Here is a 26086-nt window from a genome sequence, read left to right as displayed (position 1 = left end):
TATTCCTTCTAACATCTCGGGTAATGCGCACTTCTTGATGTGGGGGAAGGGGCGGGGTCAGATGGTAATGTGGAAGGCCCGGCTTGGGGCTCTTCAGAGGCTGGTATGGGGATTGCAGTGGGGGTGGCAGTTGATTCTGTTAATGGGTGCGGGGTCTGGACGTGTTCCCTTATCGCAGCAGCTAACTCACACATGCCATTCCTATGCACCCTGACAGTGTCTCAGCGGACTGCAACAATCCCTCCCTAATGGCTACTCCTACCTCTGACATTCCCTCACTCAATGCCAGTGTCGTGGTTTGCACTACCTCTGACACTCCCTCCCTCATGGCCAGTGCCGTGGTTTGCACTACCTCTGACATTCCCTCCCTCATGGCCACTACTCCCTCACTGATGGTCCTGGCGAGTGTTGTTACTTCTCCCGACAGTCCAGCTACCTTATCACTCACCCCACTGATGGTGTCCAGGAGTGATCGGGTAATGTCAATGCTCTCCGCACTCAATGGCATCATCTGAACCATATCTGTTACATCCTGCATCTCAGGAGAGCATGGTCGATCTCTCGTTCCCCTCCTCACCCTGGGTGTGGCTCGCTGCATCCCACTGGGACCTGCAGCCTCGGACGGTGGAGCCCTGGGTATGCCTCGCTGCAGCCCAATATTGGGACCCGCAACCTCGGAAGGTGTGAAACCATGGAATGTACCACCAACACTTGTCACGGAAGGGGCTGGCACCTCCATGAGCAGCATCTCCTCCAAAGTCAGTACAACAGTGGAAGCTTCATCCAGCTCCATCCCCTCCCTCTCACCCCTATGCTCTTGGTCTGGAACGTTGGATTGGAAGATGTTCTCTTCAGGCTCATCGTCATCTGAATCATCTTCTGCATTGTCAGGGTTGGCCTCAAGTTCTGCAAAGGATAACAGAACAGTCAAATGGTTAGCAGCAGAGGAGGGGGCAGGGTGGGTGTCATGAGTATCGCAGGCCAGGCAGCAGGCTGATTTGAAGGACCATGATGAATTTGCAGGACTTACCCTCTCCCTCGAGTGTGGGCCCAGCTTGTGCAGTACTGATTGCTTTCTTCCAGGCAGGACCCATCAAAGCAGCGACCTTCTCTTCCAAGGGGGTCAGTGGGTGCAGATTTGTCGGGCCTCCTCCTGTCCTCTTTCCCTTTTGTTATGTGCCACCTTCCTCTGCAAAGGTGAAAATGCAACTTTTTAGAGAGGGTGTCTTTCTGCTGGGTGGGACATATACAGCTGGTCACATTTAGAATTGCAATGAATAAATGAAAATATTACTTACACCAACGACTTGACCAAGGTCCTGCCATTTCTTTTTACACTGGCTTCCAGATCTCGTGGTGTTCATCATTGCGCAGTGATCTTCTGCCACTTGGTTCCAGCATTTCTTCATTTCTTTTGGTGGAACTTTTATGTGACCTCTGCTGGTATCCAGCTCCTGCCATCTGTTCTCAATCACAGTAACTAGTGCCTCCACTTATACCAGCAAGAAATTCTTGGTCCGCGTTGCATCTTGTATTGAACCAGCTGTGATTTTTTCCAATGCTCTCACACACACAACTGGCTCTTCAAAAATGGCCGATTGCCAAATCCGAGCTGTACTGAGCATGTGCGTCCATTGGAACGATGTCAAAAATGTAACTTTTTTTTCCGCGCATGCGCAGAAGGTATGGCTTCGTTTTTTGGTGCAGACAGTAGGCTCCACCCCCCCCCCCCCCCCGAGGAGATTGGACACGCTGCGCGGCATCTGACAAAATATTTCTGCCGCATGTCTGGCCTAGAAAACCTGGCGTAACTCTGGCAATATGCCAGAAAACGAGATTGGGGAAAATTGAGCCCATATTAATCCTTCATAAGATATTGTTCCAATTATTGTTCATCATTGCTTCAGGCTTCACTTCTAAGCTGCTCCAACCTATCATAATTTCAGATAATCTACATATTAAATAAATAATTGGTTTAAAAACTTGCCTCCATACATGTAGAACAAGAGGGGATCTTGGTAGTGCTTGAACAATTTTTTAATTTAAAATATATTGTGGTCGCAGGAATAGGTCACAAATAGCATTAGTAACATGTATGCATTTGTCATGGTTAACTGGCCAAAGTCAGAAATATATCCAAGAGATGGAGCAGAAGAGTGGAATAGAAAAGAAAGCCAAGAAAAGAATGGAGAAATAAAGGGAGAATTAGAAAACCCCTGCAGAAACGATACTTGCAGCATTTCCTTGAAAGTATCTGTATTTAATTACCAATATCTCTCAATTGTTCCAGACAGAATATGCCAGTCATTCTTCCATCACAGATTAACAGGATTAATGTGACTTCCTTTCATGACAGCACCATATCGACATTTACAAAGTCATCAACACGGAACAGTTGTTACATCTGCTCGGCTTGAGATTGAGAGAGGAATAATTATCCAAGAAAACTATTAATTTTAGTTTTGAATCCGCAAAGGACCAGTCATCACATCTGTGGAGCAATTGTGTATGTATTTTTTTTAAACCAAGGCCAAACATAGCACGTATCCAACAAGTCCCAGCTCACCTCAAACTCAGCATGTCTATGTATATCCTCTGCCCGCTGTCTGCTCAGGATAAACTCAGCCTCATTTGCTACCCTCACCAGGTGGTCTTTCATGGTATGGCATAGCAGTCTGTGCAAGAAAAAAAATGCATCTCAGAAGCACATTCTCAAGTGTTAAAAATTTAAAAATATGAACTTTTACTCAATATTCCTGGGCATTTAAAATAAAGAAGCAAAATTCTGTCAACAATCTTCTATCTTGTGGCTGGAAATATATATATATTTTTTTAAAGTCACAAGGACATACAGATTCTGTACATAAAAGTGTTTTCATCTTAAAAAGACAACAGACGCAAATACGCTTATACAAGGAGAATATTAAATATAATTTGCGTAATTAAATACTTTTCAATTGTTTAGATACAAATCTGATTAAAAGAGCAAAAATTAGCACACAAAAAAAAACTTAAGTCTTGTTTTCACAGGAAAAATAAGCCCAACAATAAATTTCAATCCTTTTCAATTGGGATTCAACATTTTAAAAACCTTTCGATTTTAAAAGACAGTTCATCAAAACAGAATTTACTTATAAATCTTTCCAACTGTTGGAGTTTCACCATAAGCTCCATTATTTATAAAGTTTGAGAATCCATTTTTATACTCTCGCAAAATTAAATAAACAGGGATATGGCAGTCAATCTCAAAAGCTAGTTTTATGTTGGCACGGTTCCGTGTGTTAATAACAAAATGTAATTATACTGCATCAATAAATTACTTAATTGTAAAAGTCATTTTTTCCCAAATGTATTGCTTTTCACTCATTTCTATCATCTGTCTCAATTTAGTATTATTCACATCTGGAATTGTAATACACGGATTTTTAAAAAGGAGATTTACCTGGGTCAAGCACATTGTCCAAGCACACAAGACCACTGGTGAAGACAGTGGGTTTGGGGGAGGTGGGGGGGGGGGGGCGGGATTGAGGATGTGTTCATCTATGAAATAAGACCTCTGCCTCATCTTTGCTCTTGACCATATTCTGCATGTCAGCCTACATGGCTTTCTGGTATAGAAACCACAATGAATAATAGTTCTCCACTCGTAAGAATCAGGAAGACTTTTCATTTGGTCCAAAAGAGGAATAGGAATTGACTCAGGCCAACACAGGTTCATTTCACAAGGAGTATTTACAAAACCAAAACAATACATCATTATCCACACAATGCAAGAACTGTTTGTCAGCACTATCACAAATACTACCAAAATTATTTTTTACGGTAACAATATTAGTTATCCGAATAGCTATTCTGAACATTCATCTCTGAACTGCCAATACAGAATTTCCTGCCAAATAACTATTTTCTCCAACTGACTTAGTATTTATGGAGGCAGATATTACAAAGTTGCTGGTTATTGCTGCCCCAGTACTGAAACAGCTCTCATCAGTCACAAATTATATCCTACGTGATTGTGACAAAGGTAAATTATCCCTCCTCATCCTTTTCAACCTGTCTGCAGCCTTTGACACGGTTGACCACACCACCTTCCTCCAACGCCTCGCCACCGTTATCCAGCTGGGTAGAACTGCACTCGCCTGGTTCCATCCTTATCAATCTAATCATAGCCAGAGAATCACCTGCAATGGTGTCCCTTCCCGCTCCAACACCATTACTTCTGATGTCCCCCAAGGATCTATCCTTGGCCTCCTCCTATTTCTCATCTACATGCTGCCCCTCAGCAACATCATCCGAAAACACAGTGTCAGTTTCCACATGTACGCTGACGACACCCAGCTCCATCGACCCCTCCACTGTCTCTCAACTGTCAAAATGCTTGTCCAATATTTAGTACTGGATGAGCAGAAGTTTCTTCCAACTAAATATTGGAATATTGGGAAGACCGAAGCTACTGTCTTTGGTCTCCACTACAAACTCCGTTCCCAAGACTTAATCACTCTCCCTTGCATCTGTTGGAGGCTGAACCAGACCAATCACAATCTTGGTATCACATTTTACCCTGAAATGAGCTTCCGACCACGTATCCATGCCTTCACTAAGACCGCCCATTTCCACTTCGGGAACAAAGCCCGACTCCGCCCATGCCTTAGCTCATCTGCTGCTGAAACCCTCATCTATGCCTTTGTTACTTCTAGATTTGACTATCCCAATGCATTCCTGGCCGACCTCCTACATTCTACCTTCCATAAACTTGAGGTAATCCAAAACTCGACTGCCCATGTCCTAACTTGCACCAAGTCCCGTTCACCCATCACCTGTGTGCTTGCTGACTTACATTGGCTCCTGATTAAGCAACACCTCAATCTTAAAATTGTCATTCTTATTTTCAAATCCCTCCATGGCCTTGCCTCTCCCTACCTCTGTAATCTGCTCCAGCCCCACAGCCCTCTGAGATAGCTGTGCTCCTCTAATCCTGGCCTCTTGAGCATCCCTGATTTTAATTGCTCATACTTGATGGCCGTGCCTTCAGATACCAAGGCCTTACGTTCTGGGATTCCCTCTCTAAACCTCTCCGCCTCTTTTTCCTCCTTTAAGGCACTCCTTAAAACCTACCTCTTTGACCAAGCTTTTTGTCATCTGCCTTAATATCTCCTTATATGGCTCAGTGTCAAATTTTGTTTGATAACGCTCCTGTGAAGTGCCTTGGGACATTTTACTATGTTAAAGGCACTATATAAATACAAGTTGTTGCTGTTGTATAAACTTCGGTCCAAGGATGATACGTAGACTTCTCATTTGATCTGCGGTCAATTTACTTAAAAACATAATGCATGATACTTAAATCCTTAATATGGAATGATTTTAACTTGTCTGGCTATATAGCTGAAATAAGCTGTACAGGTCAGTTAGGAGTGCATCGTTACTTCTTCAGCTGGCTCTTCTCAAGGGACCAAAATGTGTTTTTCATAGAAAACAGCAGCACTCAAAAGGGCAAAATAGCCTTAGTAAAGATAAAATATTGCAGTTCATACGGATGTATTTCTGTACAAATTATACCAATCATTATTTCCATAAAAGGTAACATTTTACTCCCAGTGGCCAATGAAATTTTTTTGTACAGCAAAGCCTGTGGGGTTTTATATTCATCCAAAGTGAAAAACAAAATTGTTTATTATTCCCACGTGAAAGAAAACACACAGGAGCCCCCGTTATCCCCACCCAACTGGCCAAGAGTAGGCAATTCAGCCCCTCGAGATTGTTCAGCCATTCAAATAGATCATGGCTGATCTGTACTTCAACTCCATTTACCTGTCTTTACTCCATATCCCTTGATACTCTTAGCTAACAAAAATCAATCTCAGTCTTGAAAATTTCAATTGACTCAGCATTCATAACCTTTTGGGGAAGAGAGTTTATGAAAAGGGTTTCCTGATTTCACTTCTAAATGTTGAAGCTCTAATTTTATTATATCTCCTTATTCTGGTTTCCTCACCAGAAAAAAAGTGTCTCTGTATTTACCCTATTGATTTATAAATGATTTGGACTCCGGAATTAGAAGTACAGTATCAAAATTAGTGGATGACACCAAATTGGGAAGTATAGTTAATACTGAGGATGACTGACAAAATAAAGGAAGACATTAATAAACGCAGAATGGGCATGCAAATGGAAAATTAATTTCAATATAAATAAATGTGAGGTGATGCATTTTGGAAGGAGGAATAAGCAGGCCACCTACTGCTTGGAAAATAAGAGTCCAAATGGGGTAGAAGCAGGCCTTGCAGTACAGATTCACAAATCATTAAAAGTAGCAACACAGGTTAACAAAGCTACACAAAGAGCAAGGGTTCATTTCTAGAGGAATAGAATTCAAAAGCAGTGAACATGTGTTAAATTTATATAGATTCTTGGTTAGACCATGTTTGGAGTACTGTGCACAGTTCTGCTCTCCATATTACAAAAAGGATATCGAAGCACTGGAGAAAGTCCAAAAAAGACAGATGATACTAGAACTGAGGGGTTTTATCATCAGGAACGGCTGGGGAAGGAGAGGTGACCTGATAAGAGGTCTTCAAAATTATAAAAGTGTTCGATAGGGTAGACTTAGAGAACAAGTTTTCACTTGTGGGAGAGTCCAAAACCAAGGGCCATGAATATGACAGTAATGAGAAAATCAAATAAGCAATTCAGGAAAAACTTCTTTCTGCAGACAGAGTTGAGAATATGGAACTCGCTTCCACATGGAATGGTGGCTGCGAATAGTATAAATGCTTTTAAGGATAAGCTAGATAAATACATGAGGGAGAAAGGAATAGAAGGATAGAGCAAGCTGTAGTATGGTAGGAGAAGGCTCGTATGGAGCATAAACACCGACATCGACCTGTTGGGCCTCAATCTGATCATTCCTCAACCTTCTAAACTCAAGGGATGACAGACCAAGTGTATACAAACCTGACCATATCATTTAACCCTTTAAGCCCTGGTATAATTCTGCTAAACCTGTGCTGCACCAATGTATCTTTCCTGACCAGTACTTCAGATGAGGTCCGACCAAGGCTTTGTACAACTGACATACCATTTCCCCACTTTTGTATTCCAACATCCTGGAGATAAATGCCTACATTTCAATAGCCTTTTTGATTACTTTTTGTACTAGTGCACTTGATTTTAGTGATATGTACATGGACCCCTAAATCCCTTTGCTCCTCCAGAGCTCCTAGTCTTGCACCATTGTGAAAATATTCCAATTTGTCTCTCAGATCCACTTCCCTACACTGAACTCCATCTGTCATACTTTTGCCCACTTAGTCTATGTCCCTTTAATAATCTCAGCCAAATCTCTGTTGCCTGTATCCCAACTCGCACTAAAATCCGGTCACCCATCACTCCTGTGTTCATTGGCCTACATTGGTTACCAGACCCCGAATGCCTCCATTTAAAAATTCTCATCCGTGTGTTCAAATCCCTCCATTGAAAAAAAAAAATTGTTCTGGGATGTGGGCATCGCTGGCAAAGCAGCATTTACAATATACATTAACGATTTAGATGAAGGAATTGAGTGTAATATCTCCAAGTTTGCAGATGACACTAAACTGGATGGCGGTGTGAGCTGTGAGGAGGACGCTAAGAGGCCGCAGGGTGATTTGGACAGGTTAGGTGAGTGGGCAAATGCATGGCAAATGCAGTATAATGTGGATAAATCTGAGGTTATCCATTTTGGGGGAAAAAACACGAAGGCAGAATATTATCTGAATGGCGGCAGATTAGGAAAAGGGGAGGCGCAACGAGACCTGGGTGTCATGGTTCATCAGTCATTGAAAGTTGGCATGCAGGTACAGCAAGTGGTGAAGGCGGCAAATGGTATGTTGGTCTTCATAGCTAGGGGATTTGAGTATAGGAGCAGGGAGGTCTTACTGCAGTTGTATAGGGCCTTGGTGAGGCCTCACCTGGAATATTGTGTTCAGTTTTGGTTTCCCAATCTGAGCAAGGACGATCTTGCTATTGAGGGAGTGCAGCGAAGGTTCGCCAGACTGATTCCAGGGATGGCTGGACTGACATATGAGACGACTCTGGATCAACTGGGCCTTTATTCACTGGAGATTCTGACGGGACTGGACAGGTTAGATGCGGGAAGAATGTTCCCGATGTTGGGAAAGTCCAGAACCAGGGGACATAGTCTTAGGATAAGGGTTAGCCCATTTAGGACTGAGATGGAGAAACTTCTTCAGAGAGTTGTTAACCTGTGGAATTCGCTGCCGCAGAGAGTTGTTGATGCCAGTTCATTGGATATATTCAAGAGGGAGTTAGATATGGCCCTTACGGCTAAAGAGGTCAAGGGGTATAGAGAGAAAGCAGGAAAGGGGTACTGAGGGAATGATCAGCCATGATCTTATTGAATGGCGGTGCAGGCTCGAAGGGCCAAATGGCCTACTCCTGCACCTACTTTCTATGTTTATTGCCCAGCCCTAATTGCAATTGAGAAGATGGTGGTGAGCCGCTGCCGTCCTTGCGATGAAGGTACTCCCACAGTGCTGTTCGGGAGGGAGTTCCAGGATTTTGACACAGCGACGATTAAGGAACAGCGATATACTTCCAAGTCAGGATGATGAGTAACTTGGAAGGGAATCTGGAGGCTGTGGTGTTCCCATCCACCTGCTGCTCTTGTCCTTGTAAGTGATGAGGTCGCAGGTTTGGGAGGTGCTGCTGAAGAAGCCTTGCGAGATGCTGCAGTGCATCTTGTAGATGGTACACACTACAGCCACGGTAGGTCCGGTGATGGAGGGAGTGAATGTTTAAGGTGGTACATGGGGTGCCAATCAAGAGGGTTGCTTTGTCCTGGATGGTGTTGAGCTTTCTTGAGTGTTATTGGAGCTGCAATCCTCCAGGCATGTGAAAAGTATTCCATCACACTCCTGACTTGTGCCTTGTACATGGTGGAAAGGCTTTGAGACACTCACCGCAGAATACCCGCTCTTGTTGCCACAGCATTTATGTGGCTGGTCCAGTTAAGTTTCTGGTCAATGGTAACCTCCAGGATGTTGATGGGGGATTCGATGATGGTAATGCCTTTGACTATCATTGGGGTGGTGGGGGGGGGCGTGGTGCTTAGACTCTCGCTTGATGGAGATTGTTATTGTCTGGTACATGTGTGGAGCAAATGGTACTTGCCACTTATCAGCCCAAGCCTGAATGTTGTCCTTGCTGCATGCATGCATGGACTGCTTCATTTTCTGAGGAGTTGCAAATGGAACTGAACACTGCAGTCATCAGCGAACATCCCAGTTATGTCTCAAATAAAGCAATGTGACTGAGTACTGTAGACTTGAGTAAGTGTGACCAGAGTGATGGCACAGCATAGGAGGCCTGCTTATATGCAGTGCTCCCAAGGGATACTGGGATCCCTTGGGACTCCAACAGATGCGCCCTCTAGTGGCGATAGAATGCTGGTTACAAGGTGTTGAATACATAACATCACCCCCCCACCCCAAAGTCAATAGTACACTTATTTACAGGGTGAGATGATCTGGGACTTTCCGCTCCCTAGTCGATCGTCTCAGTACAAACACAGGTACAGGTGAGTTGGTTAGGTTTTCGCTGGGTTGCTGCACAGCTGGCCTTGCTGGGCTGCAAGGGATGATGAGTTCAGCTTCATGGTCAACCATGATGTCGGTTGCAACTTGTGCGTGTATCGGAGGGTGGAAGTTGGTGGTGTCCTCTTCAGGTTGCTCGTGGCTGTCTGTGAATCGCAGTTTGGTTTAGGCCAAATGCTTTCTGCAAGTTAGTCCATTTGCAAGTTTGACCTCAAACACCCTACTCCCTTCTTTGGCTACGACAGTGCCAGCAAGCCATTTGTGACCATGTCCATAGTTGAGTACAAATCCAGGGTCATTGACTTCAATATCGCGTGACAAATTTGCGCGATCATGGTACACACATTGTTGATGCCTCCTGCCCTCGACATGATTATGGAGATCAGGGTGGACTAGAGAGAGCCTTGTTTGAGTGCCCTTTTCATGAGCAGTTCGGCAGGGGGAACTCTGGTGAGTGAGTGGGGTCTTGTACGGTAGCTGAGTAGGACTCAGGATATGCGGGTCTGCAGGGAGCCTTCCGACACGCGTTTCAAGCTTTGCTTGATGGTTTGGATCACCCGTTCTGCCTGGCCATTAGATGCGGGTTTGAACGGGGCAGATGTGACGTGCTTGATCCCATTGCGGGTCCTGAATTCCTTAAATTCAGCGCTGGTGAAACATGGCCCATTGTCGCTGACAAGGACATCAGGCTGGCCATGTGTGGCAAACATTACACACTCAATCCATTTTGAATAAGCATCCACAACAACCAAAAACATTTTGCCTAGAAATGGGCCAGCAAAGTCAATGTGGATCCTAGACCACAGTTTGGAGGGCCATGACCACAAACTTAGCGTTGCCTCCCTGGGTGCATTGCTCAGTTGAGAGCAAGTGTTGCATTGGCGCACGCAAGACTCCAAATCTGAGTCGATGCCAGGCCACCACACATGGGATCTGGCTATAGCTTTCATCATTACTATGCCTGGATGGGTACTGTGTAGGTTGCGTATGAACGTTTCCCTGCCTTTTTTAGGCAAAACCACACGATAACTCCACAAAAAACAGTCCGCCTGTATGGACATTTCGTCTTTGCGCCACTGGAACGGCTTGATCTCTTCATGCATCTCCGCTGGGATGCTGGACCAGCTCCCATGGAGGACACAGTTTTTTTTACAAGGGATAGTAAAGGATCCTGGCAGGTCTAGGTCCTGATCTGGCGGGCCGTAACGGGTGACTTTTCATTTTCAAATGCATCCATCACCAAGAGCAAGTCTGCAGGCTGTGTCATTTCCATCTTGGTGGTGGGCAACAGTAGCCGACTGAGAGCATTAGCGCAGTTCTCTGTGCCTGGCCTGTAGCGAATTATATAGTTATGTAGAGACAGCGTGAGCGCCCATCTTTGGATGCTAGCAGAGGCATTGGTATTAATACCTTTGCTCTCTGAGAATAGCGATATGAGTGGCTTATGGTCAGTTTCTAACTTGAACTTAAGCCCAAACAGATACCGGTGCATTTTTTTCACCCTGCAAACGCATGCCAAGGCTTCTTTTTCATGCTGTAGGCCCTTTCGGCCTTGGACAAACTCCTGGACGCATAAGCGACCGGTTGCAATGTTCCCGATTCGTTTGCTTGTTGTAACACACACCTGACCCCGTACGAAGATGCATCGCAAGCTAGCACTAAACGTTTACATGGGTTATACAGAAAAAACAGTTTGTTGGAACATAATAGATTTCTGGCTTTCTCAAAAGCAGTCTCTTATGATTTCCCCCATACCCAGTCATCTCCCTTGCGTAGCAATACATGTAGAGGTTCAAGCAAGGTGCTTAACCCGGGTAGGAAATTACCAAGATAATTAAGGAGTCCCAGGAACGAACGCAGCTCCGTCACGTTCTGGATGGCCTCCGTCTTGGTATCGGTGGGTCTGATGCCGTCTGCCGCGATTCTTCTCCCTAAGAACTCAACCTCTGGCGCCAGGAAAACACACTTCGATCATTTCAACCTGAGCCCCACACGATCTAGTCGACTTAGAACCTCTTCCAGGTTCTGCAAGTGTTCGATGGTGTCCCGACCTGTGATCAATATGTCATTCTGGAAAACCACGGAACGGACTTTAGCAGACTTTCCATGCTCCTTTGAAAAAATAGCCGCGGCCGATCGAATCCCAAACGGGCATCTATTGTAGATGAACAGACCTTTGTGTGTTGATGCAGGTGAGGCCTTTCGAATATTCCGCCAGCTCCTGCGTCATGTAGGCCGAAGTCAGGTTCAATTTGGTGAACGTCTTCTCTCCTGCCAGCATCGCAAATAGGTCGTCTGTCTTGGGTAGTGGGTACTGGTCCTGCAGCGAAAAACGGTTAATCGTTACTTTATAGTCCCCACAAATTCTGACCGTGCCATCGCCCTTGAGAACCAGAACAATTGGACTGGCCCAGTGATTGAACTCAATCGGCGCGATGATGCCCTGTCGTTGCAGCCTGTCCAGCTCAATCTCCACTTTCTCTCGCATCATGTATGACACCGCACGAGCCTTGTGGTGGATGGGCCGTGTACCGGGAACCAAGTGGATCTGCACCTTCGCCCCAGAGAAATTTCCGATGCTTGGCTCAAACAACGACAGGAACTTACTCAAAACTTGAGCACATGAGGCATTGTCGACGGACGAAAGTGCTCGAATGTCATCCCAGTTCCAGCGGATTTTTCCCAGCCAGCTTCTGCCGTACAGTGTGGGGCCATCCCCTGGTACAATCCATAGTGGTAGGACGTGCACCACTCCATCATAGGAGACTTTTACTGCTGCACTGCTAATTACAGGAATCAGCTCTTTAGTGTAAGTTCTCAGCTTGGTATGAATAGGGCTCAGCTTGGGCCTTTGTGCCTTGCTGCACCACAGCCTCTCGAAGGCCTTTTTGCTCATGATCGACTGACTTGCACCCGTGTCCAATTCCATGGATACTGGAATTCCGTTCAGTTCAACTTTTAACATGATCGCTGGACATTTCGTGATGAAGGTGTGTACCCCGTACACTTCTGCCTCCTTGGTTCGAGTCTCTAGTTCAGTTTGATCCGCCATGGATCGGTCTTCCTCTGCAACGTGGTGGTTTGCAGCTCGTCTGCACATTCGCTGGAGGTGTCCCATTGTTCCACAGCCTTTGCGCGCATTGTGTTTGAAGTGGCATTGATGGGCTCGATAATCACCTCCACAGCGCCAACAAGGTGTGAATTGCCTCGCATTCACACTTGATGGAGACTCAGTCATCTGAGGTCGTGCAACTGCAGGCGTGTACGTTCTGCAATATGCATTCCTGCCTGAAAACGACGTTACTTTGTGTACAGTACTTGCCGATGCATCTTTATGCTGCGAAATTTGCTTGGTGTAATTGCTGGTGGACATAAATGCCTGGGCTATCGTTATGTCTTTGCTCAGGTTCGGTGTTTCAACAGTCAATAGTTTGCGAAGGATAACCTCATGGCCAATGCCAAGTACAAAAAAGTCCCTTAGCATTTGCTCGAGGAATCCACCGAATTCGCAATGTTCTGCAAGGTGCTTTAATTTGGCAACGTAGCTCGCTGCTTCCTGGCCTTCAGACTGTTGCCATCAGAACACTCTCCTTCAGGTTTAGGTGCTCCCGAACCAGCGTACACAGTTCTTCATACAATTTGGTTGTTGGTTTCACTGGAGCAAGAAGATTCTTCATGAGGCCATAGGTTGTTGCCCCGCAGACAGTGCGCAGGATCGCCCTTCGTTTGGCAGCGTTGTCATTCCCTTCCAGCTCGTTGGCCATGAAGTATTGGTCGAGTCGCTCCACGAAGGCATCCCAATCGTCACCTTTTGAGAATTTCTCCAGGATACCAACAGTTCTCTGCATTTTCACGTGATGGTTCGTTATCTATTACTCGTCGCCAGTTATGATGTCTCAAATAAAGCAATGTGACTGAGTACTGTAGACTTGAGTAAGTGTAACCTTAGTCTCTTTATTCTGATTCCAGGGTGCTGGCATTGCATTGGAGGCCTATTTATATGCAGTGCTCCCAAGGGATGCGGAGATCCCTTGGGATTCCAACAGATGCGTCCTCTGGTGGCGGTAGAATGCTGGTTACAAGGTGTTGCATTCATAACAATCCCCACAGCTGACAAGATGGAGGGAAGGTCACTGATGATGTGGATGAAGATAGTTGGGCCTAGGATGTGCCCTGAGAAATTCTTGCAGCAATGTCCTGGGACTGGGATGATTGACCTCCAACAACCACAACCTTCTTCCTTGGTGCTATGTATGACTCCAGCCAGTGGAGAGTTTTTCCTGATTCCCATTGACTTCAGTTGTTAGGGCTCCTTGATGCCACACTTGGTCAAATGCTGCCTTGATGTCAATAACAGTCACTCTCCCCTCACCTCTGGAATTTAGCTCTTTTGTCCATGTTTGGACCAAGGCTGGAATGAGATTTGGAGTTGAGTGGTCCTAGCGGAAACCAAACTGAGCATCAAGTGAGCAGGTTATTGGTGATTGAGAGTAGACTGATGGGACGGTAATTGGCCTGATTGGATTTGTCCTGCTTTTTGTGGACAGAACGTATCTGGGCAGTTTTCCACTTTGTCGGGTAGATGCCAGTATTGTAGCTGTACTGGAACAGCTTGGCCACAGGCACGGCTAGTTCTGGAGCACAAGGCTTCAGCACGACAGCAGGGATGTTGTTGAGATCCATAGCCTTTGCTGTATCCAGTGCACTCAGTCGTTTCTTGATATCACGTGGAGTGAATTGAATTGGCTGAAGATTGGCTTCTGTGATGGTGAGGACCTCAGGAGGAGGCCGATAGGAATCATCCACTTGGCACTTCTGGCTGAAGATGGTTGCAAACGTTTCAGCCTCGTCTTTTGCACATGCATGCTGGGCTCCACCATCATTGAGTATTTGGATATTCACGGATGCCTCCTCCTTTCGTTAGTTGTTTAATTGTCCACCTCCATTCACGACTGGATGTGGCAGTACTGCAGAGCTTTGATATGATCCGTTAATTGTGGGATTGCTGAGCTCTGTTGATAGCATGCTGCTTCTGCTGTTTAGCATGCATGTAGTCCTGTGTTGCAGCTTCCCCAGATTTGTACCTCATTTTTAGGTACACTTGGTGCTGCTCCTGGCATGCTCTTCTGCACTCATTGAACCAGGGTTGGTCCCCTGGCTTGATTTGCAGGATCTTGCGGAGACAGCGTTGGTGGTATTTTGCCAGCGATTTGAGGTGTCTGCTGTGTATGGTCCACGTCTCAGCCATATAGGAGGGCAGGTAACACTACAGCCCTGTAGACGAGAAGCTTGGTGCCAAATGTGAGGTCCTGGTCTTCGAACACTCTCTTTCTCAGGTGACCGAAGGCTGCGCTGGAGGCGGTGTTAGACCTCGGTGTCGATGTCTGCCCTTGCTGACTGATAGTAGGCTCCCGAGGTATGAAAAGTGGTCCACGTTGTCCAAGGCCGCGCCATGGATTTTGATGACTTGGGGGGGGGGGGGGAAAGAGGATGGTGCTGTGTGGCGGTGTCAGATTGGTGGAGGACCTTTGTCTGACGGATGTTTAGTGTAAGGCCCATGCTTTCGTACGTCTTGGTGAAGATGTTGACGATGGCTTGGAGTTCAGCATCTAAATGTGCGCAGACGCAAGCATCATCCGATACTGTAGTTTGATGACAGAGGATGGGACGGTCTTGGATCTAGCCTGCAAGGTGACGAAGGTTGAACAGGTTCCCACTGGTTCTATTGTTTAGTTCCACTCCAGTGGGGAGCTTGTTGAACGTGAGATGGAGCATTGCAGCGAAGAAGATCGAGAAGAGGGTTGGCGCGATGACACAGCCCTGCTTAACCCCGGTCCGGACGTGGATTGGATCTGTGGTGGATCCGTTGGTCAGGATCACGGCTTATGTCATCGTGGAGCAGGCGGAGGATGGTGACAAACTTTTAGGGGAAGCCTATGGAGCTCCATAGTCCCTCGTGGTGTCAAAGACTATTGTGAGGTCAAAGAAGGCCATGTATAAGGGTTGGTGCTGTTCCCTGCATTTCTCTTGCAGTTGTCACGCCGTGAAGACCATGCCCATTGTATCCTGTAGTGGACAGAATCCGCATTGTGACTCTGGGAGGAGCTCTTCAGCCACAGGGAGAAGACAGTTGAGGAGGATTCTAGCGATGACTATCCCAGTGGCCAACAGGTATATTCCTCTGTAGTTGCCACAGTCGGACTTGTCTCCTTTTTTTAAAGATGGTCACGATTACGGCATCTCTGAGATCTCCAGGCATGCACTCCTCCTGCCAGATGAGGTCATACCTTCGTGCCGATAGTGCCTCTCCGCCATACTTTAGTGCCTCAGCACAGTGGTAGTGCCACACAACACGATGGAGGTTGTCTTCAGGTGAAGACGGGATTTCATTTGCACAAGGACTGTGCAGTGATCACTGCTACCAATGCTGACATGGACAGATGCATCAGCGACAGGTAGATTGGTGAGGACGAGGTCAAGTCCATTTTACCCTGGAGTTGGTGTTCTCATCACATGCTGCAGGCCCAGTCTGGCAGCTATGTCCTTCAGACTGGGCCAGCTCAGTCAGTAGTGGTGCTACCGAGTCACTCTTGGTGATGGACAATGAAGTCCCCCATCCTGAGTACATTCTGTGCCCTTGCTACCCTCAGTGTTTCTTCCAATTGATCTTCAACATGGAGGAGTACTGATTCATCAGCTGAGGGAGGCCTGTAGATGGTAATCACCAGCAAGTTTTCGTGCCATGCCTAACCTGAAGCCATGAGACTTCATGGGGTCCTCAGCCAATATTGAGGACTCCCAGGGCCACTCCCGCCCAACTGTATACCATTGAGCCGCCACCTCGGGTAGATCTGTCCTGCCGGTCGGACAGGACATACCCAGGGATGGTGATGGAGCAGTCTGGTACATTGGCGAAAAATTGATTCTGTGAGTATGACTATGCCAGGCTGTTGCTTGACTAGTCTGTGGGACAGCTCACCCAATTCTGGCACAAGTTCCCAGACGTTAGTGAGGAGGACTGGGCTGGGTGTGCTGTTGTCGTGTCCAAATCCGGTGCCGAGGTCGATTCTGGGTAGTCCTTTTAGTTTTATTCTTATTATTGTTCCTTGTAGCGGTTTGTTGCAACTAAGCAGTTTGCTAGGTCGTTTCAGAGGGCAGTTAAGGGTCAACTACATTGCTGTGGGTCTGGACTCAGATATAGGGCAGACCAGCTAAGGACGGCAGATTTCCTTCCCTGAAGGACATTAGTCAATCTGATAGGTTTTCACGATAATCCGGTAGTTTCATGGTCACCATAACTGACACTAGCTTTTTATTCCAGATTTATTTAATTAACTGAATTTAATTCCCCAGTTGCCATGGTGGGATTTGAACTCACATCTCTGGATTACTAGTCCCGTAACTTAAACTGCTACCGTTCCATAGCCTCACCTCCCCCTCTCTAACCTCCTCCAGCCCTCCAACCTTCCGAGAACTCTGTGTTCCTGTAACTCTGGCCTCTGATGCATCCTCCATTTCCTTCACCCTACCATTGTAGGAAAGCTTAAACCTTTTAAAAAAGATTCCCATAATTAGAATAGATTACATTTTCTACTGCCTGCCTTCATCTCTCTTTATTACAGATACACAGCAATCTTGAAATAAAGTACAGGTTGAACCTCCCTTATCTGTAACTCCCTTACCCGGAACCACCCCCCGTTCGGAAGCATTCTTGGCTGCCGGGCGACGCATGCGCACAACGCGGCCAGTGAAAAATATGAAAAATAAATGTACCCAATTTCGGAGCCGACACGTCGGGGCCCGACAGCCTTCCGACATCTCACTGACTGACTGACTGTTGTTCCAGCCAATCGGCACACACACACTGAAAATATGTGACCTCCCCTTATCTGGAAATATCCCTCATTCAGAACAGGCCAGCGCCCCGAGGGTTCCGGATAAGGGAGGTTCAACTTGTACCATACATTTCAGCTCACTTTCTCCAGGAAAGTTTAATTCCACATAATTTCCAACACATAAATGCCGTATCATTCAATACTGACATATAAAGAATGTGCCAAGTTTAATCACAAATCTGTGCTCAGTTAGAAGATCTTCAGTGGGACAATGGTGGGCCATATTCTTCAGTTTCCCCGACTAGGGAATTTAGGGAAGTTGGGTAGGAGAAAATAAAAAAGAGGAATCACCTGATATTCAAACCTATTATGATTCAGGGATGGCCTGCTGACAATAACCATTTTGCACACTTCACAAATTTAAACTGAATGCTTTCATCCGTACACTACAATAGTATTTAATTGGCTGTAAAGTGCTTTTGGATGTCCTGAGGTTGTGAAACCCGCTAAATAAATACAAGTTCTTGCTTGCTTTCTTAAACTACTTCTAATTACCAAACTCAAAACTGTTATAATTAAAATCTCAATGAAAAATATCTAGTTTCAATCCAGTCAATAATCATCCGAATAGTTGGACACGGTGACACCAAATTCGCATCAGCCATCACCCGTGCTCACTGGCCTACATTGGCTACTGGTCCACAAATACCTCCATTTTAAAATTCTCATCTATGTGTTCAAAGTCCTCCATCTAAACCACATGTAGCAAGATGTATAAAGGACAGGTTAGTGCAATTTGTTGTTTCACTCCTGACGTTTAAGGAACATTCATTCCTGATTTCAAAAAGGAGTTAATAAAAGCAGCAGGTCCTGCAACATACAGTCTCAAACCAAGAAAACTTCTTTTAAACACATACTAACATTCCTTTAACATCCTAAACCAATTTCACAATGACACCTGCTTTCCTGCAGTTCTAGAAAATGAGAGGAATTAACATAGAAACATAGGAAAGTACAGGACTGGGAAAGACAAGCAGACAATGTTGCCAATCCCTACAATGAATACTTTCAATCATTCATTCTCTCAAATATCTAACCAATTCTCCCTGAAATTGTGCTGCACTGCTTCCACTGCCTTCCTGGGCAGTGTGTACCACATGTTCACCATCCTCTTCCAAGCTGAAGTCCATGTCCTTGATTCTAAAACTTGAGCCAATTTCAAACATATAATCTCAACATAGAAGAATATCATCATGGTTTCCAAGATTATTTTCCATCAAACTTTCCACATTTCTATGCCTCAGTTTTTCTAAATATCACTGATTTTCAAAGAGATGCTATCACACCCTCTCTCCCATTCAAGTATCTCATGAAATCTGTAGCCGCTTGCTGTGGAAGTGTTGGAAATGTCCGGCCACTTTAGTCCCACCATCAGCAGCACAAACTAGTGTTGAATCACTAGATCATAGAGGATGGCACACAGTTATAGACTTCTATTCTTTGTTGACTTGTATCAATGTTTATCCTTCACACGACCAGCAGTACTAATCCCATGTGTCTCCCTGGTTCCATGCCCCTTTATTCCCTTAACTCTTAAGTTCACCAATATGCTTCTTCCCTGCAAGGTAATAATCTGGGATGCACTCAACCGTACATTTGGTTATCTATTGCTCAGTCATCAGTGTCCTTCAGGTTCGTGCACTGTAACAACTTATATTTATGTAGCGCCTTTAACAAAGTGAAACGTCCCAAAGGCGCTTCCATAGCAGTATTGTGAGATTAAAAAAAGGAGAAATTAGGGCAGAAAAGAGGTAGGTTTTAAGGAGCATCTTGAAGGAGGAAAGAAAGGTAGTGAGGTGGAGAGGTTTAGTCAGAGAATTCCAGAGTTTAGGGTCTTCGCAACAGAAGGCATGGTCACCAATGGTTGAGCGATTATAATCAGGGATGCTTAAGAGGGCAGAATTAGAGGAGCGCAGACATCTCGGAGGGGGGGTTGTGGGGCCAGAGGAGATCACAGGGAGGAGTGAGGCCATGGAGGGATTTGAAAACAAGGATGAGAATTTTGAAAACGAGACCTGCTTAACCGGGAGCCAATGTAGGTCAGCGAGCACAGGGGTGATGGGTGAGCGGGACTTGGAGCGAGTTAGGACACGGGCAGCCGAGTTTTCGGGCAGCCGAGTTTTGGACCACCTCTAGTTTACATAGGGTAGAATGTGGGAGGCCAGCCAGGAGTACGTTGGAATAGTCAAGTCTAGAGGCAAGTCTAAGAAACAAGTATCTAAACTACTCTGCAAAAGACATGATGGCCCAGATTTTGTGGTGGATATGACAGAGTACTCAAAGTACATAGTCATAACACCGTTGAAATACACCGCAAGTTTGGGATTTTCGCATGGGTTGAGTCCCAAATTTGCGATCTGTCAAGGTATCCGCACCGCCAAGGAACTCACAATTGCTGGTACAGAATTGGGCTACTTGTGCATCAACTGCCCAACAATTACAGACGAAACTCTTACGGTTGCTGAAAGCAAGCATAAGAGCTTGTTTACATCGTAAAAGATGATCTGCAGTTAAAAAAATCACCACTTTGTATTTTTATGAGTACAGGATATATATATTTTGGCTGTTTACTAATATTTTCCCAAGAAATATTAATATATCTTTGTAAAGAGAAATCTGATAAGTAAACTTGCAATATGTTAGGCCCTTGTCTTTTGCTGCAAGTTGATAAAGTACAGCCTGAATAAATAATGGGCTGAAAATTGTGGCCTCGCCAGGTGCGTACGATGTGCGCACACACCCGAAGCGGCCTCGCAAATGCCGAGTGTCGCGTGCAATGCGCATGCGCCAAGAACCGGTTTTTGCGATCTGTCAAAATGTCTTTTGACAGATCCAACGCACCCCGCAGGAAGGATATCCGCAGGGCAAAGATTGAGCTATTTGCCCAACACTCACATAGTGAATGTCCTTCAAACTCTTATGTCTGGTAAAAGCAGGCGTTTAGCCTACTTTTACCAGTGTAAGAGTTTTAAAATATAGATTACATTTTTCTCTCATTTTTAAATTAAAAACTCTGTCCATTAAGGTAAGTTTATTTTTAACCCGATTAAAACACATTAAAAAAAAAAGTCCAAAAAAATGTTTTTTTTTTCGAAAACATTTAATTACATTCAATTTCAATTAATTTTAAATGTGAGTTTTAAAAAAAATTGTTTCCTCTCTTGTTTTTTGGGGGTATTCTCATTGATAGTAATGGAAGCTCATCCAAACAGAGCTCCTATTATTATCAATGAGAATACTACATAGTGATTGGAGGTTCAGAACCACGTGATTCCAGGATACGCATACGTACCTGTAAGACATGTTCCTGTACGCTGGACTGCGAATGAAGGCCTCCGACTGGAATCCTACGTTCCTTCGAGACCACCAGGTATCTTCGTAAAAAGATTTTGGGTTGGAGGCGTTCGCCCAAAGGAAACCTCCGACTGCAATTTTCCCCACTATATAACAATTCTGAAATTCTCTGTTACAAAGGACCCAAGTTTCTACACGCGCCTAGAACGGCGCAGTCCCGACCTGGACGCCCGTTTTTCGCGCCACAAAGTGCGCCTAAAAAATCCTCGGTATTCTCCACCTACTTGCAGGTCCTCTGGCCCTCGGCGCAGCCAGCACGAGCTGTGGGGGGGCGGAGCCAGGTCCCTGCGCTGAAAACAGTGCCGGGACCTCTGCACATGCGCGCTACAGTGGGCACGCAAGTGCAGTAGCTCCAGGCGCCGAACTGTGTGGGAGGGGCCCGAAGCACGCAGCCCCTAGCCCTGGCTGAATGGCCTCACTGGGGCTGCGTGAATAAGGCTCCTCCCACAACCAGACCCGACACTCGCTCCCCTCCCCCCCCCCACCCCCGGACCAGACCCGACACTCGCTCCCCTCCCCCCCCAACCCCCTGCCTCCGGACCAGACCCGACACCCGCTCCCCTCCCCCCCCCCCCCCCAGCCCAGACCCGACACCCACTCCCCACCCCCCCCGCCTCCGGACCAGACCCGACACCCGCTCCCCGCCCCCCCCCCCCCCCCGGACCAGACCCGACACCCACTCCCCACCCCCCCCGCCTCCGGACCAGACCCGACACCCGCTCCCCGCCCCCCCCCCCCCCCCGGACCAGACCCGACACCCGCGCCCTCCCCCCACCGACTGACCCGACCCGCGCTCCTGTTCCCGCTCCCCGTCCCCCGACTGGACCCAACCCGCGCTCGCGCTCCCGCCCCCCCCGCCCCCCCACTGGACCCGACCCGACTCCCGCTCGATCCGACCTCTCCCTCTCCCTCTCTTCCCTTTGCCCCCCCCCCCCCCCCGACCCGACGCCACCTACCTGTAAATCTGGTGCTGGGGACGGGCCCTGCCCGAAGTCTCGGGCCGGCCCGTTCAGCCTTCGGTCCCGAAAGGCCTGCCTGAAGCACTTTCACACAGGTAGGAAGATGGTTTATTTAATCTTTTCTTTGCTAATAAATGTTTATTCAGGTTGGATTTATTTGTATAAGTATAAATAAGGATTTACTATAGAATTTAATGACTTCCCTTCCTCCCCCCCCCCCCCCCACCTCGTTCTGGACGCCTAATTTGTAACCTGCGCCTGATTTTTTAATGTGTAGAACAGGTTTTTTCAGTTCTACAAAAATCTTCACTTGCTCCATTCTACTTTAGTTTGGAGTACGTTTTCACTGTGGAAACTTTCAAATCAGGCGTCAGTGGCTGGACACGCCCCCTTTTGAAGAAAAAATTCTGTTCCAAAGTAGAACTGTTCTACCTGACTAGAACTGCAGAAAAAAAAATGTAGAGAATTGTGATTTCTAAGATAGTCCGTTCTCCACCAGTTGCTCCTAAAAATCAGGCGCAAGTCATGTGGAAACTTGGGCCCATAATGTGTACCAAAACTCTCTTTACTGAACTTGCGAAAATCAAATGATCGTTAACAATATATATATATGCACGTTAAATTGAGAGAAATTAAGAGAAAACAGACTACTTGCTTAACAGGAACTGACTGCAGAGCTTTTTGAATTGATTTTATGGATATACAGAGGAAAATATCTCATTCATCCTGTGAGGTTTGTGTGTGATGAATAAAGCTTTTAGTTTTGTGTGACCAATTCTGTCCTTTCAAATCAAAAATGAACATGACAAATTATATAATGCATTTATTTCAAGGAAAATAGCTAAAACCAATCTCCTCCCCGTCCAATACACCCTCCAGCACTGACACTGTGGATGCAGGCAGTGGGGCAGCCATTACCGACCCTCCCACAACTCCCTCCAGAACGTCCGTTTGCTTGCGAACAAGGCCCTTCCCATCGGTGGATGATGACATCGACATTATGGCCCTGACGGAAACCTGGTAGAGGGGCGATGACACCTTACCCGTAAATGAAGCCTCCCCACCTTCCACGCTCAGACCGCCATGGTGGCAGTGGGCTCAAATTTTGGACCCCTGCTAGAATGGCGCACATTAGAGAGGCCCGCTTAATTTGTAGAACAGAAATTGCGCCGAATACTTACCTCGCGATTCTCCGATATCTGAAGGCCCGTTTCCAGCTCGGCGTGGCGCAGCAGGAGCTGCTGGGGCAGAGCTACAGCCCTGTGCCAAAAACAGTGGCGGAAGCTGCGCACATGCGCAGTGGAGGCTGCGCGCATGCACAGTAGCTCCTGGCTCTCCCAGCACTTCCTGTCTCCAAGCGATGACCCTATCCCGGGCCGAGTGGCCTGACAGCCCTTACTTCGTCGGCGGCGGGGCCCGCCCGCACAGCATCTCGCTTGGGGCGGGCTCCGCCCGAAGCCCACGGCGGCGGCCCGACATCTTCTGGGTGCAGGCCCCGCCCGAAGTGGCGTCATCAGGGCCCACCCGCCAGGCATCTCGCTGGCGGCAGCCCCTGCCCAGATTCCTTGGTGGCAGTGATCATCGCTGGGTGCTGGCCCCGCCCGAAGTGGCAGCACGGCGGCAGCAGGGCCCACCTGACCGGCATCTCCTGGAGGGGGGTGGGGAGAGGCTCCGTCCCAGCACGCTATTGGAGAGCTCCCGGTGCTGTCGGTGAGTAGAAACTTAATTTTTTATTTATTGATTGATTTTTTTATTATTTTTAAATTTTTTTTGTTTGATTTTTTAATTATTTTTTAAAAAATTTATGGATTGATTTATTGATCTATTTATCATTTATTATTGATGATGGCTCTTTATTTTGAAAAGTGAAGTGTTTAATGCTTGTAAACTTCCCTTCCCCCCACCCCCCACCCCCATCTCTCGTTCCCTACGCCTAATTTCTAAAGTGTAGGCAAGGTTTTTCTGAGCTTACAAAAATTTACACTTACTACATTCTAAGTTAGTTTGGAGTAAGTTTTCGCTGCCTAAACTTGCAAAACAGGCATAAGTGGCTGGACACGCCCACTTTTGAAAAAAATCTGTTCGAAAATGAAACTATTCTGACTCACTAGAACTGGAGCAAACTAAATGCTGAGAATTGCAATTTCTAAGATGCTCCATTCTAAACTAGTTGCTCCAAAAAAATAGGAGCAACTCAGGCCGAAACTTGAGCCCAGTGTGGCTCTCATCAGCAAATCACACCTTGGTCTGTCCCCCGACTCTTCAGGCATCCTCCTTTGAGCATCTCACCCTTTTCCACCTCTCTCGTCTTATTTAAAATTCTCATTCTCTACCGCCCACCCAAGTACCATAAAAGATTTATTACCGATATTTCTTCACTAATTTCCTCCCTCTGCACTGAACGACTTCTCATCCTCGGTGATTTCAACCTCCATCTCAATTCATGCTCTCGCTCTTCTGAGTTCAATAGCCACCTATCCTCCCTTAATCTCTCCCTCTATGTTAGCTCCCCAACACATATTCATGGCCAGCCCCTCGACCTTGCCATCTCTTGTGGCCTTGCTACTCCAGTCGTGTCAATTGCAGATAAGGCCATCTCTGACCACTTCCTCGTATCGCTCTCCACCCACATCCCCCATCCACTCACCCCCCACCTGTACCTCCTTCTGTCTCCATCTCTGGAAAAACTTTCTTCTGACTCTCTTACAACTGCACTTATCAACTCCCAACTGTCCAGCCTTTGACCGTCCATTCACCATGACATCTCTGCAGCTACCGATCTGCTCATTCACACCCTCACCACCACCTTTGAAGCCCTACCTCGTCCTTGTTAAAACAATTACTCTCTCTCACTCTGGCCATTCCACCTGCTACAAGTCCTGCTCTTCGCTCCCTTAAGTCCAAGGGACGCAGACTTGAACGGATATAACAAACAACTGGTTTAGCCATTCACCTGGACTGGACCACATAAAGAACTATCGGGTCCTGCTCTCGTCTGCCAAAATCGCTCACTATTCCAGAATCAATCAGGAATGTAAAGATAAACCCCAGCTTCTATTCTCCACTGCTAACCGTCTTTTTAAACACCTCACCCCAGTCCCCACCCTCACCTCCGACAATAAGTGTGAGGAGCTCCTGGACTTCTTTGTCTCTTAAGATTGAGACCAGCCATTCGGCCTTCTCTGCCTCTTCCGTTCTTTCCCCTAGCCCACCAGGCCAAACTTTCTCTAAAGAAGCCTCCTGGAAAACTGCAACTGTAACGCTCCTATTTAAAAAAGGAGGCAGACAAAAAGCAGGAAACTATAGACCAGTTAGTCTAACATCTGTGGTTGGGAAAATGCTGGAGTCCATTATTAAAGAAGCAGGACATTCGGAAAAGCAAAATTCGGCCAGGCATGGATTTATGAAGGGGAAGTCATGTTTGACAAATTTGCTGGAGTTCTTTGAGGATGTAACGAACAGGGTGGATAAAGGGAAACCAGTGGATGTGGTATATTTGGACTTCCAGAAGGCATTTGACAAGGTGCCACATAAAAGGTTATTGCACAAGATAAAAGTTCACAGGGTTGGGGGTAATATATTCGTTAGTCAATTCTCTATCCATGCTAACAGAGAACAGAGAGTCAGGATAAATGGTTCATTCTCTGGTTGGCAACCAGTAACAAGTGGGGTGCCGCAGAGATCAGTGCTGGGACCCCAACTATTTGCAATCTATATTAACGACTTGGAAGAAGGGATTGAGTGTAATGTAGCCAAGTTTGCTGACGATACAAAGATGGGAGGAAAAGCAATGTGTGAGGAGGACACAAAAATCTGCAAAAGGACATAGACAGGCTAAGTGAGTGGTCAAAAATTTGGCAGATGGAGTATAATGTTGGAAAGTGTGAGATCATGCACTTTGGCAGAAAAAAAAATCAAAGAGCAAGTTATTATTTAAATGGAGAAAGATTGAAAAGTCCTGCAGTACAGCGGGACCTGGGTGTACTTCTGCATGAAACACAAAAGGATAGCATGCAGGTACAGCAAGTGATCAGGAAGGCCAATGGTATCTTGGCCTTTATTGTAAAGGGGATGGAGTATAAAAGCAGGGAAGTCTTGCTACAGCTATATAAGGTATTGGTGAGGCCACACCTGCGATACTGCGTGCAGTTTTGTTTTCCATATCTACGAAAGGATATACGGCATTAGAGGCAGTTCAGAGAAGATTCACAAGGTTGATTACGGGGATGAGTGTTTGACTTATGAGAAAAGGTTGAGTAGGTTGAGCCTCTACTCACTGGAATTC

General features: G+C 46.3%; 1 protein-coding gene across 3 annotated transcripts in view; it reads right to left on the bottom strand.

The window, feature by feature from the left end:
• lrba (LPS-responsive vesicle trafficking, beach and anchor containing) overlaps window positions 1-26086 on the bottom strand; it is a 1157354-nt gene that overhangs the window by 681912 nt on the left and 449356 nt on the right. For all 3 annotated transcript variants that reach the window (XM_070871469.1, XM_070871472.1, XM_070871473.1), the window contains exon 35: window positions 2567-2675. In XM_070871469.1, coding sequence (XP_070727570.1) covers window positions 2567-2675 — 109 coding nt within the window. The remainder of the gene's footprint in view (window positions 1-2566; window positions 2676-26086) is intronic.

Source organism: Pristiophorus japonicus, chromosome 2 (assembly GCF_044704955.1).
Source record: "Pristiophorus japonicus isolate sPriJap1 chromosome 2, sPriJap1.hap1, whole genome shotgun sequence".
Taxonomy (NCBI): Eukaryota; Metazoa; Chordata; class Chondrichthyes; family Pristiophoridae; genus Pristiophorus; species Pristiophorus japonicus.
Note: the sequence above shows the minus strand (reverse complement) of the source record. Positions and strands in the feature narration are given on the sequence as shown.